Here is a 16,912-nt window from a genome sequence, read left to right as displayed (position 1 = left end):
ATGAGACAATTACTGACTGCACACGCGTGTGTGTGTGTGTGTGTTTGTGTGAGTGTGTGTCTGTGTCTGTCTGTGTGTCTGTGTGTGTGTGTCTGTGTGTGTGTCTGTGTGTGTGTCTGTGTGTGTGTCTGTGTGTGTGTCTGTGTGTATGTGTGTGTGTCTGTGTGTGTGTCTGTGTGTGTGTCTGTGTGTGTGTCTGTGTGTGTGTCTGTGTGTGTGTCTGTGTGTGTGTCTGTCTGTGTGTCTGTCTGTGTGTTTGTGTGTGTGTTTCTGTGTGTGTGTTTCTGTGTGTGTGTTTCTGTGTGTGTGTTTCTGTGTGTGTGTGTTTGTCTGTGTGTGTTTGTGTGTGTGTGTTTGTGTGTGTGTGTTTGTGTGTGTTTGTCTGTCTGTGTGTGTGTGTTTCTTTCTGTGTGTGTGTTTGTCTCTGGGTGTGTGTGTGCGTGCGTGTTTTTGCGTGTTTGTGTGTGCGCGTGTGTTTGTGTGCGTGTGTGTGTTTGTGTGTGCGCGCGTGTGTGTGTTTGTCTGTGTACGCGTGTGTGTCTGTCTGTGTGCGTGTGTGTGTGTCTGTCTGTGTGTGTGTGCGCACTCCTGAGTCCACGCTGTAATCATGAGATGCTGAAACGTGTAGACAGAAGCTTTTCCTGACTACATCATGACCTTTTACTCACAGAGCTGCTCTGTTCACGAGCTCGTGCCTAAAGCTGTCAGAAGGTCTAGTGAGGGAACTGTCTTCAGCACAGGACACACACACACACACACACACACACACCACGAAGGTTTGAATGGAATTTGATTCATGTTTTATTGAGTATTGAACTTAATAGCTATTGTAACATGTAGCATTTATAAAACGATGTAGTTCCTGTTCTCAGTGGTTATAACAGCTACAGACTGTCGTTCTCTCTCTCACCAGCTTCGCTTTATTCATTACAGCCTTCTCTCTTACACTGGAGTTTAATCTGATTCTGCTTATAGTCTATTCACTCGTCTGTCTGTCTTGTCTGTCTGTCTTCCTATCGACTGAACTACTTCTGTCTGTGTCCGTCTGTCTACCTACCATCCTACTCATTTCTCTCTTCTGTCTCCCTACTGTCTGTTACTCATCTCTATCTATCTGTCTGTCTCTGTCCGTCTCTCATCTGTCTGTCTGTCTCTGTCCGTCTATCATCTGTCTGTCTGTCTCTGTCCGTCTATCATCTGTCTGTCCGTCTATCATCTGTCTGTCTGTCTCTGTCCGTCTATCATCTGTCTGTCCGTCTATCATCTGTCTGTCTGTCTCTGTCCGTCTATCATCTGTCTGTCTGTCTCTGTCCGTCTATCATCTGTCTGTCCGTCTATCATCTGTCTGTCCGTCTATCATCTGTCTGTCTGTCTCTGTCCGTCTATCATCTGTCTGTCCGTCTATCATCTGTCTGTCTGTCTCTGTCCGTCTGTCATCTGTCTGTCCGTCTATCATCTGTCTGTCTGTCTCTGGCCGTCTATCGTCTGTCTGTCACTTACTTACTTGGGGTTTGTGTGTGTGTGTGATCCAGGTGGATAAGGACTTTATCCCTGGCCTGATGTATATCAGAGACAGTGAGGCATCAGCGGAGGAGTTTGAGGCGATTCCTCTGCCCTTCACCGTGCCCAATGCCTGCGGTCAGGAGGTCCAGCTCAGCTCCAAACACTCACACATCAGCCTGGAGAACCGAGCCGAGTACGCTCGCCTCGCCATCAACTACAGGTGAGGACGTAGCTCTGAACACCTACACACACCACCTGGACCCAGGCTGAGCCCAAGCTTAGTTCCTACATTTATCTTTCAGGTCCTAATTCCTAAATCCTTACTTTAATCAATTAATAAATCAATGACCAGCTTTCATTTGTGCATTTATCTACACTAGACTCACACACACACACACACACACACACACACACACACACACACACACACACACACATTGTGCTGTAACAGTCGGTGTTGCTGTGACATTAGCGATTAAATGATTTAGTTAATACGTAAATCTCCTTTTCTTTCACTTCAGCTATAAGAATGGAGACATTTTTGTGGTGTGTTTCAGGCTGCATGAGTTTGATGAGCAGGTGGCTGCGGTGAGAGAAGGTATGGCTCGGGTGGTGCCGGTTCCTCTCCTCTCTCTCTTCACTGGATATGAACTGGAGACCATGGTGAGAGTTCTGACACACACACTGAAGTACCTCTGGGTTTGTGTCACTGATGCTTGGGTGGTTGTTACGGCAACAGAAATAAAAACCAAACATTTGGCGTATTTCATGAGAGATAAGGAACTGTATCAAAACTCCACACTGACTCACATCAGCTCTGCTTGCTGTAAAATCTCCATAGGGTCACGCGAGATGTGGCTCCTCCCACCTGGGCGGAGTCATGTGTGTGTTTCAGCCTGTATTTTAATGTGCTGGTGTAGAGGAGGGTCAGGGGGAGGTTTGGATCAGATTCAGCTCCACCCTCTGGCCCTTTTGCTGGTGTTTCTCAGGTCATGTCATTATGACCTGGTTTTTAATATATCCAAAAATGTATTAAAAATGTTCTGAAGAAAGTTGTTTTGTTGTTCTGACCCCTTCGTGCCGATCACAATCCCTCCACCTCCCATCACCGTCACGGAGTAAGCCGACGTACACGCTTGACCCTCTGAGCCGTGTGTTTCAGGTATGCGGCAGTCCTGACATCCCGCTACACCTGCTGAAGTCAGTAGCCACGTATAAAGGTGTGGAGCCGACCGCGCCGCTCATCCAGTGGTTCTGGGAGGTGATGGAGTCGTTCTCCAACACGGAGCGCTCGCTCTTCCTCAGGTTCGTGTGGGGACGAACACGTCTGCCCAGGACCATCGCGGATTTCCGTGGACGAGACTTCGTGGTGCAGGTGAGCAGGTGTTTTTTCTGCAGAACATTTCTCAGTGACTGCCTGCTAACATCGTGCTGAAGATTAGGACTTTTATTTTGTGCTGGTAACACATGGTAACGACTTCTTAATAATAAGGAAACGTCGCAGTGGAATCAGGAGTCGTTTAGGAGTAAATCGAAAACTCCGATCATTTTATTCATTATTTTAGATTCGTTGTTAAATATTTTGTCCAATTTGTGAATCCTTAGGTTTTGGATAAGTACAACCCTCCGGATCACTTCCTGCCGGAGTCGTATACGTGCTTCTTCCTGCTCAAGCTGCCTCGTTACTCGTGTAGGCTGGTTTTGGAGGAGAAACTCAAGTACGCCATACACTTCTGCAAATCCATCGACACCGACGACTACGCTCGCATCGCTCTGAGCGGAGAACCGGCCGCAGACGACTCCACCGACGACTCGGACAACGACGACGCGGACTCCTTCGCTTCTGACTCCACACAGGACTATCTGACTGCACACTGACGTACACACACACACACACACACACGCACACACACACACACACACACGGAGTCGTAAAACATGCTGCCAATAAAAAAATAAAGATGTCTGTTTTAAACTTGCGTACCCACACACACACACACACACACACACACGTCTGTACTACCATGACTAAAATCTTTATGTGCAATTAGCTTTAAAAGCACTATAAGCTGGTGAAGAAGAAAAAAGAAACAGATTTTTTTTTTTTTTTTAGTTTATTTAAAAATAAATAAATAAATCAGGAGCCAGAGCGGGGGGTGAAACTGGAGTTTGTTTGTTTGTTTATTTGATCGATTGATTGTAGACGTGTTAGTATTTTTTGGACCGTGTAGCCTAGCACTGTGCTGACCACCCCGACGGACTCACTGTATCACGTGAAAAAAGATCCGACTTCTTCTAACATCTTTCATGCGTTTCATTTTTCCCCATGAATATCCTCGGACGTGAACGCGAGTGGTCCTCGCTCTGATTGGTTGTTATCTGGAGCTCGTTCAGGGTCGTTTTTAAGGCTTCGGTCTTCAGTTTCCTCTACCACCCCCTTCACACCACCCCCTACACCCCTCCTCCTCCCACTCCTGTGTCCACGTGTGTTCGGCTTCCTGACAAACTGTAAATAAATAAAGTTATCGTGCCATGTGTTCATATGACGTCTCATTCCGGTGTAATACTGTTAATAATTTTCTGTTTGAAATAAATATTAATCTGAAACGTTTCTGCTTATGTTCCCGTTCGTTTTCTGTAACGGATTACGAATCGTACCTTATGGCTTCTATAGCGAGTCAAGAGTCAAGAAGCTTTTATTGTCATTACAACCATATACAGCTGTTTCAGTACACCGTGAAATGAGACCACGTTTCTACAGGATCATGTAAACATAAAACAAAGACAGGGCTATAAGGACTTAGTAAGTCAGTCCTACACCAGGGGTCGACCTCAAACACTCAGAGAGCCATTTGGACCCGTTTCCCACAGAAAAAAAACACAGGGAGCCACAAAACTCATTTGACCTCTAAAATGAAAATAACACTGCATATGTCGTTTTTTACCTTTATGGAAAGTGTAGAAAAAACTGTAGTGTTGTATTTATGAAACCAATGATCTGCTACCGAGTAAACGACATTTTATTTCTGCAGGCAAACAAAAATATTTTGAACAGTTTGAACTAACCTTAAGTAAAAAGACGCTGGGTTGAAGGTTACTTTCAAATAAAATGTTTAATGTCTAATCGAGTCCTCTTCGGCTCTCAAGTTTTGAAGACAGGCAAGCGTGACATCTCCAACCCCCCCGCAACCCCAATTTTTTTCATTGGTTGTTGTGTTAAATCTTTCCCAGATATTGCTATTTTCTGATTGGCTGTTGTGTAGCCTCCTTTTTTGATTGGCTGATAAGTGTCAGGCTCGACTAAGAGCTCCAGGTGAGACGCGCTTGATTCCTGCCGGGTTCCATAGAGACCGCGGTGCGGACTGATACGTTTTGGGCGCTGCGGCTTATTAAATATATGATAAATAGTCAAAAAGTTTTTCTGCGTGAGAAATACGATGTGTGGCTCGAGAGCGTGAGAAAAGACCCAAATGCGTGACTGTCACTCTCAATGCGTGACACCTGACAGTCCTGCATGACATCAAAATTTTAACTTGCCGGCTGCAGCAAACCAAAAATGCGTCTGCTTCTGTGTGTCGGATTTCACAAGTCGGCGGTTATGACGCATATTTTGTAACATTAAAATAAACCGTGTTTAATCTTTTTTGAGCGACAAAAAAAATTAAACACGGTTTATTTTAATGTTACAAGAGCATCATAATGTTAGAATTTAGAATGACTTTTTTTTTAAACTAACTAACTAACTAAAATAAAATAAATTTAAATTAAATTTTTATTTCCCAGATCTATTGCGTGAGTGAATGAGTGTGTGTGTGCGCCCTGCGATGGGTTGGCACTCCGTCCAGGGTGTATCCTGCCTCGACGCCTGAGATGACCCGAGAAGTTCGGATAAAGTGGTAGAAAATGAATGAATGAATGAATTTTCCAGATCTACAGGGAGACGCAGAAGAGGGATGAAAGAGCCACTTGCAGCTCCGGAGCCGCGGCTTGCCGACCCCTGTACTAGACAAACACTCTTGCACCTCCTCTCTGTATGCTGACTCGTTCTTGTTGATGAGACCCACCACGGTCGTGTCATCGGCGAACTTGATGATATGGTTTGATTTGTGCATTGCTGCACAGTCGTGAGTTAGCAAGGTGAACATCAGTGGACTGAGCACACAATCCTGAGGGGCTCCAGTGCTCAGTGTGGTGGTGCTGGTGTTGGAGACGATGTTCCCGATCCGGACTGACTGAGGTCTCCCTGTCAGAAAGTCCAGGATCCAGTTGTAGAGGGAGGTGTTTAGATCCAGCAGGCTCAGCATCTCAATCAGGTGCTGAGGGATGATTGTGTTAAATACTGTACTAAAGTCTATGAACAGCATTCGTGGGCTAAATGAAGGGCCGTGGCAATGGCATTGTCTGTGGAGCGGTCTGGGCGATATATGACCTGTAGGGGTCCAATGATGGTGGTAACTGGGTCTTGATATGGCTCATAGCGAGCTTCTCGAAGCACTTAATTACAATGGGTGTGAGTGCGAAGGGACGATGTCATTGAGGCAGGAAACTTCTTTAGGATGGGGACGATGGTGGCTGTCTTGAGGCTCGTAGGAACAACAGTGCTGTCAGGGAAATGTTGAAGATGTCAGTGAAGACATCCGCTAGCTGTTCTGCGCATTCCCTGAGCACCCTGCCAGGAATGTTGTCTGGTCCAGCAGCCTTCTGTGGGTTAACTCTGTATAGAGTTCTCCTCACGTCGGCCGTGGATAGGCAGAGTAACTGGTCATTGGGGGGAGGGATTTGCCGCTAGGTTGTTCTGCACCTGAACCCGAGTGTAGACGTCATTCAGCGCAACTGCGAGGGAGGCGTTAATGTCACAGGCAGGTGAAGCTGTCTTGTAGTTCGTGATCACCTGTATGCCCTGCCACATGTGTCAGTTGTCTCCGCTGAAGTGGCTGTGGATTGTCTGGGCATGTGCGCGCTTTGCCTCTCTGATGGCTCGGGACAGTTTGGGCGTTGCTGTTCTTAGGGCCGCCCTGTCCCTTGTACAGACTTTAGCATTTAACCACTGCTTCTGGTTGGAGCATGTAGTGATGTTCTGGAGTCGTTAATGGAGTCCCTGTTACTTGCAGCCTCTATGAAGATGTTCCAGTCAGTGCACTCAAAGCACTAAATAACGTTATGTACTTTCTCGATCACAACCTCCGTTTATACAGATTACACGGAGCCGCACGTACACGTCGGATTCTCCGCGTTTGGGTGTTAATGTAGGTTCACAAAGCCATGAGCATTAACAGTAAAGTAACATCCGCCATTGTTGTTGTTTGTGTTTGTGTTTGTCGCTGCTGAGCTAACGTCGCTGTGTAACATGACACGTATACAGTGACGTCACACTCGGCTCTGTGAGGTTCTTAGAAGGTTCGCCAGTGGAACCAACTTTGAACCAGCACCAGCGCTAGCTCTGAACCAGCACCCGGTTCTTTCTGGTGGAAAAGGGGCATTAGAGCCTCTTTAGCATTAGTGCTGGGGGAATGTAAACTCGGCGTGAAACGAGGTGTGCCCACCTGGCTGAATGGCGGCATCCTCTCGTTCACAGAAACGTGTACGACTCATATACTGTAGGACACGTTGACGTGACCGTATGGAAGAAGTCTCCAGTGTCAGAGATGAAGATTTCAGTTCCAGCTGCTGTAACATCAGGAGGAAGTGGTCTTGTGGAAGTTCCACATCAACTGTTAACACAATCACTACACACACATTCAGTTGATGATCTCTTCCCCACTGGGGATGCCCACTGAATAACCAAAAATAAACCTAAAATTGAGGGGCGGAGCTACATACGAGTTCGGTTTGTGACATCAGAAAATATTTAAATCTGAACCAGTCGTGGTTTATAATGCAAATTCCAAGCGATTCTAGAAATTTCTTTCCATCCATCGAGTGGATGTAGTAACTAAACACTCATTCATTATGTTCAGGATGAACAAAATCGTGTTGCCATGGTAACACTTTTTACCCATTTTGCTGATGCTAAATCAATCTTTATAGCCTAAGACACAATGATGTGCTAGTTTATTAGCAGTTATCTAGATAGCATGTCATTTTCAGTAGGAGGGCATTTATTATTTGCATATGCATGCATATTTATTTGTAATTATTTGTAAAAGTTGTTTCTAGAAGTTAGCTTAACATTATCTAATGTTTTGGGATGGCAGGAGGGACGGGAAAAGGGATGGTTCTAATGAGCATTTTCATGCATATTAATAAACCTTTTTATTATTAATCATGATATACTGTATGTGTTTAATATAGAGGTCCCACCTATTTTTTTGGTTTTTTCATTTGTCAATGTCATTTGACATTTCCTCCTCCAATCTCCAGCCCCTCACAGTTACGCAGCCTCACCTGTCCTGTAGCTCCGCCTCTGTTCCCCGATGACGGATGTTGACGACGCTTTTCGGATTCACAATCAGATTTAGAAAATGAGACGTTTGCACCTTTGACTGACCATCAGGAACATCTGTCGATTCAGAGGGTGCACAAACTTTTGTCTCTCCTGCCCTGACATCACTCTGTGTAACGGCACATGACTCCGTAGAGCCAGAAGGATTACTTTGGCTTTTGAAGGAGGAAAAAAAGTTTTGAACAGATTAATTTGGCTTAAAAATCAGGAGCATTCTTTGGCATCTTAAGGCTTTTTTTTCCCCAATCGTTTTTTAGCTCGGTTCACAAAGCGTTACAGTTATTCTGTGTTTAATGGGACTGTAAAAAAAAAGCAGGTCAGGTGCTTGACTCGAGAGTCAGTGATTATTCCCTTCTTTCACATTCCTCAGCGTTAAAATCCCTCCGCTGACACGAATGACTGTAAAACGCTCGAGTCTGAGTTTTAACTCAAATATTCATACATTATTAACCCTTTAAAGTAAAGCTGCATAGATCTGATCTCTGATACTCAGTAAAAACATGGATCAGACCTGAGAGAGGGAGAGGGGGGGGGTGAGAGAGGGAGAGGGAGATAGAGGGAGAGAAAGAGTAAGTGGGAGAGAGAGAAAAAGAGAGAAAGAGAGAGGGAGAGTGAGAGAGAGAAAAAGAGAGAGAAAGAGAGAGAGAGTAAGAGAGAGATAGTGAGAGGAGAGAGAGTAAGAGAGAGAGATAGTGAGAGAGAGATAGTGAGAGGAGAGAGAGAGATAGTGAGAGAGAGAGAGAAAGAGAAAATGAGAGAGAGAGAGAGAGAGAGAGAGAGAGAGAGAGAGAGAGAGAGAGAGAGAGAGTAATTTGTCAGTAAAGCTGACAGTAACAGAACACAGTGTACATGTGATATTTTAAGGAATCAGGTCATAATGAATCTCCTGTAAGTTTCAGTTCAGAGTTTCAGTCACATGCAGGTTAAAGATTCTCTCTGTTTCCCCCACAGACATCTCTGCGTCCGCCCGCGACGTCAATCACGTCACGGCACGCACGCACGCTACTTCCCACTGCACACCACTCAGCACCGCATCTCACGCACCACACGCACGCACGCACGCACGCACGCACGCACGGCACGCACGCACGCACACACGCACACACGCCACGCACGCACGCACGCACACACTCACGCACTGCACGCACGCAACGCACGCAACGTCACCACACACGCACGCACGCACGCACGCACTACACGCACTCACGCACGCACGCACGCACGCACGCACACCACGCACGCACTCACTTCACTTCACTCACTCACTCACTCACTCACACACTCGCTCACTCACTCACTCGCTCACTCACTCACTCACTCACTCACTCACTCACTCACTCACCCACACACTCGCTCAGTCACTGCCTCAATCATTAATTTTTTCATTCAGTTAGCCTCTCACTCACTCACTTGCTTATTAATTCTCTCACTTTTTCTCTCATTTATTCTCTTGCTCAATTATTCATTCACTCATTCAATCTCTTGTTCACTCACTCATTTACTCACACAACACACACCCTTGTGTTTTTATATAGCGAGTGTTTATATTTATTTATTTATTTATTTTGTGTGTGTGTGTGTGTGTGTGTGTGTGTGTGTGTGTGTGGGTGGGTGTGTAAAAGCATCGGCATCCCTTTTACTTTGTGCTGTAAGTATTGGCACCTTATCTATAAAGTAACTTGAGGTCAACTCTGTAATGTTTAAAATAAAAATATTGGCACCCCAATTATTTTGGGTGCTTTTTTTAATAAAGTATCACACTTAATTTTTATCTTCTCCACTCACATTGTGTCCTCGAGCTGGAGCAGAGATTCAGTGAAGTTGAGGACGCGCCTCAAGGCGAACACTTCTCCATGTGATGCAGTGAGCCTGGAGGACGGCGTGTGTCCTGCGTTGATGTGATGACCGTGATGTCAGAGACGTCTGGACGTAGACCTGGTGACTCTCTCAATGAGCAGCTTTGTGGATTATCAGTCAGGTCATCGCTTTGTCCTCCATGTTCTTATAGACACACGTGATCGGGGTGATTTACTCTTTTTCACCTCAAAGCTGATTAAAAGCTTTCACATAAGTGAGTGAATGGATTCACTATACATTCCCCTGTGTGTGTGTGTGTGTGTGTGTGTGTGTGTGTGTGTGTGTGTGTGTGTGTGTGTGTGTGTGTGTATGTGTGTGTGTGTGTGTGTGTTGAATAAAAAGCATTTTTATGCAAAACCTGTCAAATGAGTGTTTATTGAAACACTTGCATGTTTTTTCTATATCTTAATGGGGACCTCATGGCCAAAAGAACCAAAATGTTGTTTATTATTATTATTATTATTATTATTATTATTATTATTATTATTATTATTATTCATTCATTCATTCATTCATCTTCTACCGCTTATCCGAACTTCTCGGGTCACGGGGAGCCTGTGCCTATCTCAGGTGTCATCGGGCATCGAGGCAGGATACACCCTGGACGGAGTGCCAACCCATCACAGGGCACACACACACTCTCATACACTCACACACTCACACACTACGGACAATTTTCCAGAGATGCCAATCAACCTACCATGCATGTCTTTGGACCGGGGGAGGAAACCGGAGTACCCGGAGGAAACCCCCGAGGCACGGGAGAACATGCAAACTCCACACACACAAGGCAGAGACGGGAATCGAACCCCCAACCCTGGAGGTGTGAGGCGAACGTGCTAACCGCTAAGCCCCCGTGCTCCTATTACTATTACTATTATTATTATTATTATTAGTAGTAGTAGTAGTAGTAGTAGTAGTATTGAGGTTATAGTGTTAGGTTCAGTAATAGTTCTCAGTGGAAGGGCTTTAGAAGGATAGTAATGATGAGTATTAGAGAGATGATCATGGTCCATCCTCCACCGTCACAGTGCACAGTTCTGCTCTGGTTCCTCCCTCTTTCTCCTGATATAATTTCACTAACATTCCCACACTCTCCTCTTCTCCTCTCAGTCTCCAGTACCTTTATCACCACCCCATTCCTCTTCCTCCTTCTGCTCATTATCCTCTTCGTCCCTCCTCTTCCTCCCGGCGGCCGTTCCAGCGTGGAGCACCTCTCAGAAGATCACCGGAGATTTGAGATATTCAGCTTTTTCCCCATCAGTGCAAAAATATCAATGGAAGCTTTCATGTAATTCTTCACAAAATTACTGAACCACCATCTTCATCATCATCCTCTTCATCGTCATCACTTCCATCACCTTTTACAAGGTAAACAATTCTTCATTTCTTCATGCATGCAGGTTTCAGGCAGGTTCTTTTTTTTTTTACTGTTCATTATTTTTAAACCAATTCCACTCTGAAACGTTCTCTCAAAAAAAATAAAACAATAGAATTTTATAACTGAGAAACTTGAAATGAAGACGTTTTAATTTAACTAATGAATTAAATTTTCTTTGATTAAAAGATTTTTGAATAATTAATACAATTAAATAAACTGATATGATGATTAAAAAATCAGAATATATCATCTAATAATATAAAATAAATATATATATATGTTTTAAGTTTATTAAAAAGGTTTATTTTTACTTTAGGAAGTTTAGATTCAATTCAACCAGAAGAAACTTTTCAGGTCTTCAGAGAGTTTAGATGAATTTTCACCACAGCAGATTTTTTTTCTTACAGCAAGAACCTTTTTAAAAACGGCTGGAACTCGCTGTGCATTTTCTCTTTCAAAAGGTTCATTCATTCATTCATTTTCACACACACACACACACACACACACACACACACAAAAACACAAAAACACACACAAAAAACACACACAAACACACTCAGGGCACGCACGCAGGCACGCAAGAAAAACAAGCACAAAAACGCAACCACAAACACACACACACACACGCAGCAAGCACACACACACACCACCACAAAAAACACCAAAACACACACAACACACACCACACACAAACACACACACACACACTCATTCACTCACACACACACCACACACAACACACACACACCACACACAACACACACACAACACACACACCACACACAACACACACACCACACACAACACACTCACAAACCACACACACATACAAAAACAACACACACACACACAAACACACACACACACTCACACCCACTCACACACTCACACACACACACACACACACACACACACACACACACACACACACACACACACACACACACACACACACACACACACACACACACACACACACACACACACACTCATTCACTCACTCACACACACTCACACACACACTCTCATTCACTCACACACACACACACACACACACACACACCCACACACACCAACCACACACAAACACACACACTCATTCACCACACCACACACATACACACACACACACACACACACACACACACACACACACACACACACACACACTCATTCACTCACACACACACTCACACACACACGCACTCTCATTCACTCACACTCTCACACACACACACACACACACACACACACACACACACACACACACACACACACACACACACACACACACACACAAACAATCATTCACTCACACACACACACACACTCTCATTCACTCACACACACACACACACACACACACACACACACACACACACACACACACACACACACACACACACACACACACTCAGTCACACACACACACACACACACACACACACACACACACACACACACACACACTCATTCACTCACACACACACACACACACACACACACACACACACACACACACACACACACACACACACATTCTCATTCACTCACACACTCCCACACACACACACACACACACACACACACACACACACACACACACACACACACACACACACACACACACACACACACACTCATTCACTCACACACACACTCTCATTCACACACACACACACACACACACACACACACACACGTTCATTCACGCAATTTTCAAAATGTTCCTCAGGGGAAATGTTACTAAATGTGTGAAATGTGTTTAAGCCAAATGACACTTGTATGTGATGTATTGATCACAGGAGGTTATATTTTAAAATATTTTTATAGCTTTTATATTTTATTTAAAGGAAACTTTCTGGAACCTAAAAATCAGATTCCTTCTAAAATCGAGGAATGTAAGAATGTTAGCATGTTTTCGTTACAGGAACCTTCTCAGGAACTTCGCAGGTTTTCTGCATTTTTTTGAATTCGGATGCACAAGTAAAATGTTTTCATCAAACTGTAAAGTGTTTATTTCCCCAAGAGGAACCTGTTTGGGAATCTAGGAAGGTTAGGATCATTTCCACCCCAGGAACCTTTAGGAAAGATTAAGGTGGAATTCCATCAAAAGGAACTTTTTATTTTACTCAACAGGTTTAGGGGGAACTTTCATTGCAGGAACCTGATAGGAACCCAGTCATTTTTAGATGTATCTCAGTAAGAACATTTCTGAAAATACAGACGCTTTAGGAGAAAAAGCATGTTCTCCCCGTGCCTCGGGGGTTTCCTCCGGGTACTCCGGTTTCCTCCCCCGGTCCAAAGATATGCATGGTAGGTTGATTGGCATCTCTGGAAAATTGTCCGTAGTGTGTGTGTGTGAGTGAATGAGAGTTTGTGTGTGTCCCCTGTGATGGGTTGGCACTCCGTCCAGGGTGTATCCTGCCTTGATGCCCGGTGACACCTGAGATAGGCACAGGCTCCCCGTGACCCGAGAAGTTCGGATAAGCGGTAGAAGATGAATGAATGAATGAATGAATGAATGCAGGACCTTTAGAGGCAAGAGGAATTTGGGGGAATTGGTTTCATATGAGGAACTTTTTTAGAAATCAAAGAGCTTGAAGTAATTAAGCATGTTATCTCTTCATTAATGTTTGTTTTAAACTGTGGGTTTGTGTTTTAGATGGGATTTATTTTTGTGTTTATTTATCTCACACTGTGTCTCACTTCCTTTCTCGAGTGTGACTCATGGTGAGGCCTGAATGCCTCTGGGGATGTATCATGAAAGACGAGAGTCTCTGGTGTGCACGAGCAAATCCAAATGATTGGTCATAGATAACAAGATGCGGTTTGCTCCATCTTCTTCTCATGCTGACACGATGTGGTTTGTGTGTGTGTTTGTGTGTGTGTGTGCATGTGTGTGTGTGCATGTGTGTGTGTGTGTGTGTGGGGGGGGGGGGTATGTGGCTGCCTCATTGTTCCAGACTCAGATGGAAGTAAATCAACCAAGGAGAACAAAAGCTTACATCAAGAGCGTGCCTAAGCATTTCCTCTACTCCTGTAAGGGCAGAGAGAGGGAGAGAGAGAGAGAGAGAGAGAGAGAGAGAGAGAGAGAGAGAGAGAGAGAGAGAGAGAGAGAGAGAGACAGAGACAGAGAGAGATAGAGAGAGAGATAGAGAGAGAGACAGAGACAGAGACAGAGACAGAGACAGAGACAGAGACAGAGACAGAGACAGAGAGAGAGAGAGAGAGAGAGAGAGAGAGAGAATGTGTGTTACAGGAGAGACAGACAGTGTGTGTTACAGTAGAGAAAATGTGTTAGTGTTATATTAGAGAAAGTGTGTATTACAGTAGACAGTGTCTGCTACAGTAGTGTGTGTGTTACAGTAGTGTGTGTGTTACAGTAGTGTGTTACAGTAGAGTGTGTTACAGTAGTGTGTGTGTTACAGTAGTGTGTGTGTTACAGTAGTGTGTTACAGTAGTGTGTTACAGTAGTGTGTTACAGTAGAGTGTGTGTGTTACAGTAGTGTGTGTTACAGTAGTGTGTTACAGTAGAGTGTGTTACAGTAGAGTGTGTGTGTTACAGTAGTGTGTGTGTTACAGTAGTGTGTTACAGTAGTGTGTTACAGTAGTGTGTTACAGTAGAGTGTGTGTGTTACAGTAGTGTGTGTTACAGTAGTGTGTTACAGTAGAGTGTGTTACAGTAGAGTGTGTGTGTTACAGTAGTGTGTGTTACAGTAGAGTGTGTTACAGTAGTGTGTTACAGTAGAGTGTGTTACAGTAGAGTGTGTGTGTTACAGTAGTGTGTTACAGTAGAGTGTGTTACAGTAGAGTGTGTTACAGTAGAGTGTGTTACAGTAGTGTGTTACAGTAGAGTGTGTTACAGTAGAGTGTGTGTGTTACAGTAGTGTGTTACAGTAGTGTGTTACAGTAGAGTGTGTGTGTTACAGTAGAGTGTGTTACAGTAGAGTGTGTGTTACAGTAGAGTGTGTGTGTTACAGTAGAGTGAGTTACAGTAGAGTGTGTTACAGTAGAGTGTGTGTGTTACAGTAGTGTGTGTTACAGTAGAGTGTGTTACAGTAGAGTGTGTGTGTTACAGTAGTGTGTGTGTTACAGTAGAGTGTGTTACAGTAGAGTGTGTTACAGTAGAGTGTGTGTGTTACAGTAGAGTGTGTTACAGTAGTGTTTGTTACAGTAGAGTGTGTGAGTTACAGTAGAGTGTGTTACAGTAGAGTGTGTGTGTTACAGTAGAGTGTGTTACAGTAGAGTGTGTTACAGTAGAGTGTGTGAGTTACAGTAGAGTGTGTTACAGTAGAGTGTGTGTGTTACAGTAGAGTGTGTGTGTTACAGTAGAGTGTGTGAGTTATAGTAGAGTGTGTGAGTTATAGTAGAGTTACAGTAGTGTATGTGTGTGTTGCAGTAGTGTGTGTGTGTTACAGTAGTGTGTGAGTTATAGTAGAGTGTGTGTTATTGTTCTGGTCATTATACACTTATGTGATGTCACATGACCAGCAAATCTAACACATCCCAACTAGCCTTTATTTATTTTATGTACATATTTGATGCAGATTGCAGCTTTAGATGAACACCATGAGCTCAGTAAGTTAAATAAACACACACATACTAATGCAGACCAGCTTAGCTGATGTTACCTCTCTATCAGGAAGTAGTAACTATTAATAAACAGCCATGTTTGTTAGCAAGCTGGCTAATGTTTAGCTAACTATCACATTAATTATATCAGGAAGGTCATTAGCTTCGCAAGCTAGTAAACTATACAGTATATGATTGTAGAATAATTTGTCAGTTTAACAGTGAGCACTAATGATAACAACCCTGTTATGTTGTTCTTGCCTCAGGCTCATTTTTCTGCCACATGAGATCAGTGCTAATGACGCAATTAACCCCAATGTGGAGCTCTTTGGAATGTGGCTCACGTGGACTCTGAACTCAGGCTTTGTTTCCTGTACATGTGAAGATTAATCCCTAAGATCCAGTTCACACACACACACACACACACACACACACACACACACACACACACACACACACACACACACACACACACACACACACACACACACACACTTTAAACATTTGTGTGATGATGATGATGATGATGGTGATGATCATGTGAGAACTAGCACAGAGAAGTTGCTAGAAAAGCGGAGTGATTCTTACACTTAAGCTTATCATCACGTAGAGGGATTAGATCTCACAAACACACACACACACACACACACACACACACACACACACACACACACACACACACACACACACACACACACACACACACACACACACACACACACACACACACTGCTAACAATGCCCTTAGGCCCCACTTAGCTTGTGTGCAGTAGAAGGGTTATCAGGTGAGATTTTCAGTCTTGTTCTACCTGTTAATTGGGGTGGTTTTGTCCTACAGGTCTGGGACTTTATCACTCCCAGGACATGTCAGGCAAACTGAGGCATCATGGGACTCTTTAAATAAAACCCTACAATCCCCCAGCTATATAAAGCTAACACCAATTACTGCTCAGTGAAAACTTTAGTCAGTGTTTCAGGACAGAAAATTACCCATGGGCTTAAACTGAACACAGAAGTGACATCACAAAACTTACGTCCACAACCAACAAAGATGTCAGAGCATCCTAGAGGAGCAGTGATAGATTATTCACAGAATGGCCACTAGATGGCGAGTGTTTGTGCGTATTAAAATCGATTCTTGTATAATTCTTCCA

General features: G+C 44.0%; 1 protein-coding gene across 5 annotated transcripts in view; it reads left to right on the top strand.

The window, feature by feature from the left end:
- herc2 (HECT and RLD domain containing E3 ubiquitin protein ligase 2) overlaps positions 1-4,114 on the top strand; it is a 59,027-nt gene extending 54,913 nt beyond the window's left edge. For all 5 annotated transcript variants that reach the window (XM_027157509.2, XM_027157512.2, XM_027157511.2 and 2 more), the window contains exons 90-93: positions 1,533-1,723; positions 2,061-2,166; positions 2,666-2,878; positions 3,109-4,114. In XM_027157509.2, coding sequence (XP_027013310.2) covers positions 1,533-1,723; positions 2,061-2,166; positions 2,666-2,878; positions 3,109-3,381 — 783 coding nt within the window. In that variant the 3' untranslated portion in view covers positions 3,382-4,114. The remainder of the gene's footprint in view (positions 1-1,532; positions 1,724-2,060; positions 2,167-2,665; positions 2,879-3,108) is intronic.
- Positions 4,115-16,912: the final 12,798 nt, after the last annotated feature.

This window comes from Tachysurus fulvidraco, chromosome 5 (assembly GCF_022655615.1).
Source record: "Tachysurus fulvidraco isolate hzauxx_2018 chromosome 5, HZAU_PFXX_2.0, whole genome shotgun sequence".
Taxonomy (NCBI): Eukaryota; Metazoa; Chordata; class Actinopteri; order Siluriformes; family Bagridae; genus Tachysurus; species Tachysurus fulvidraco.
Note: the sequence above shows the minus strand (reverse complement) of the source record. Positions and strands in the feature narration are given on the sequence as shown.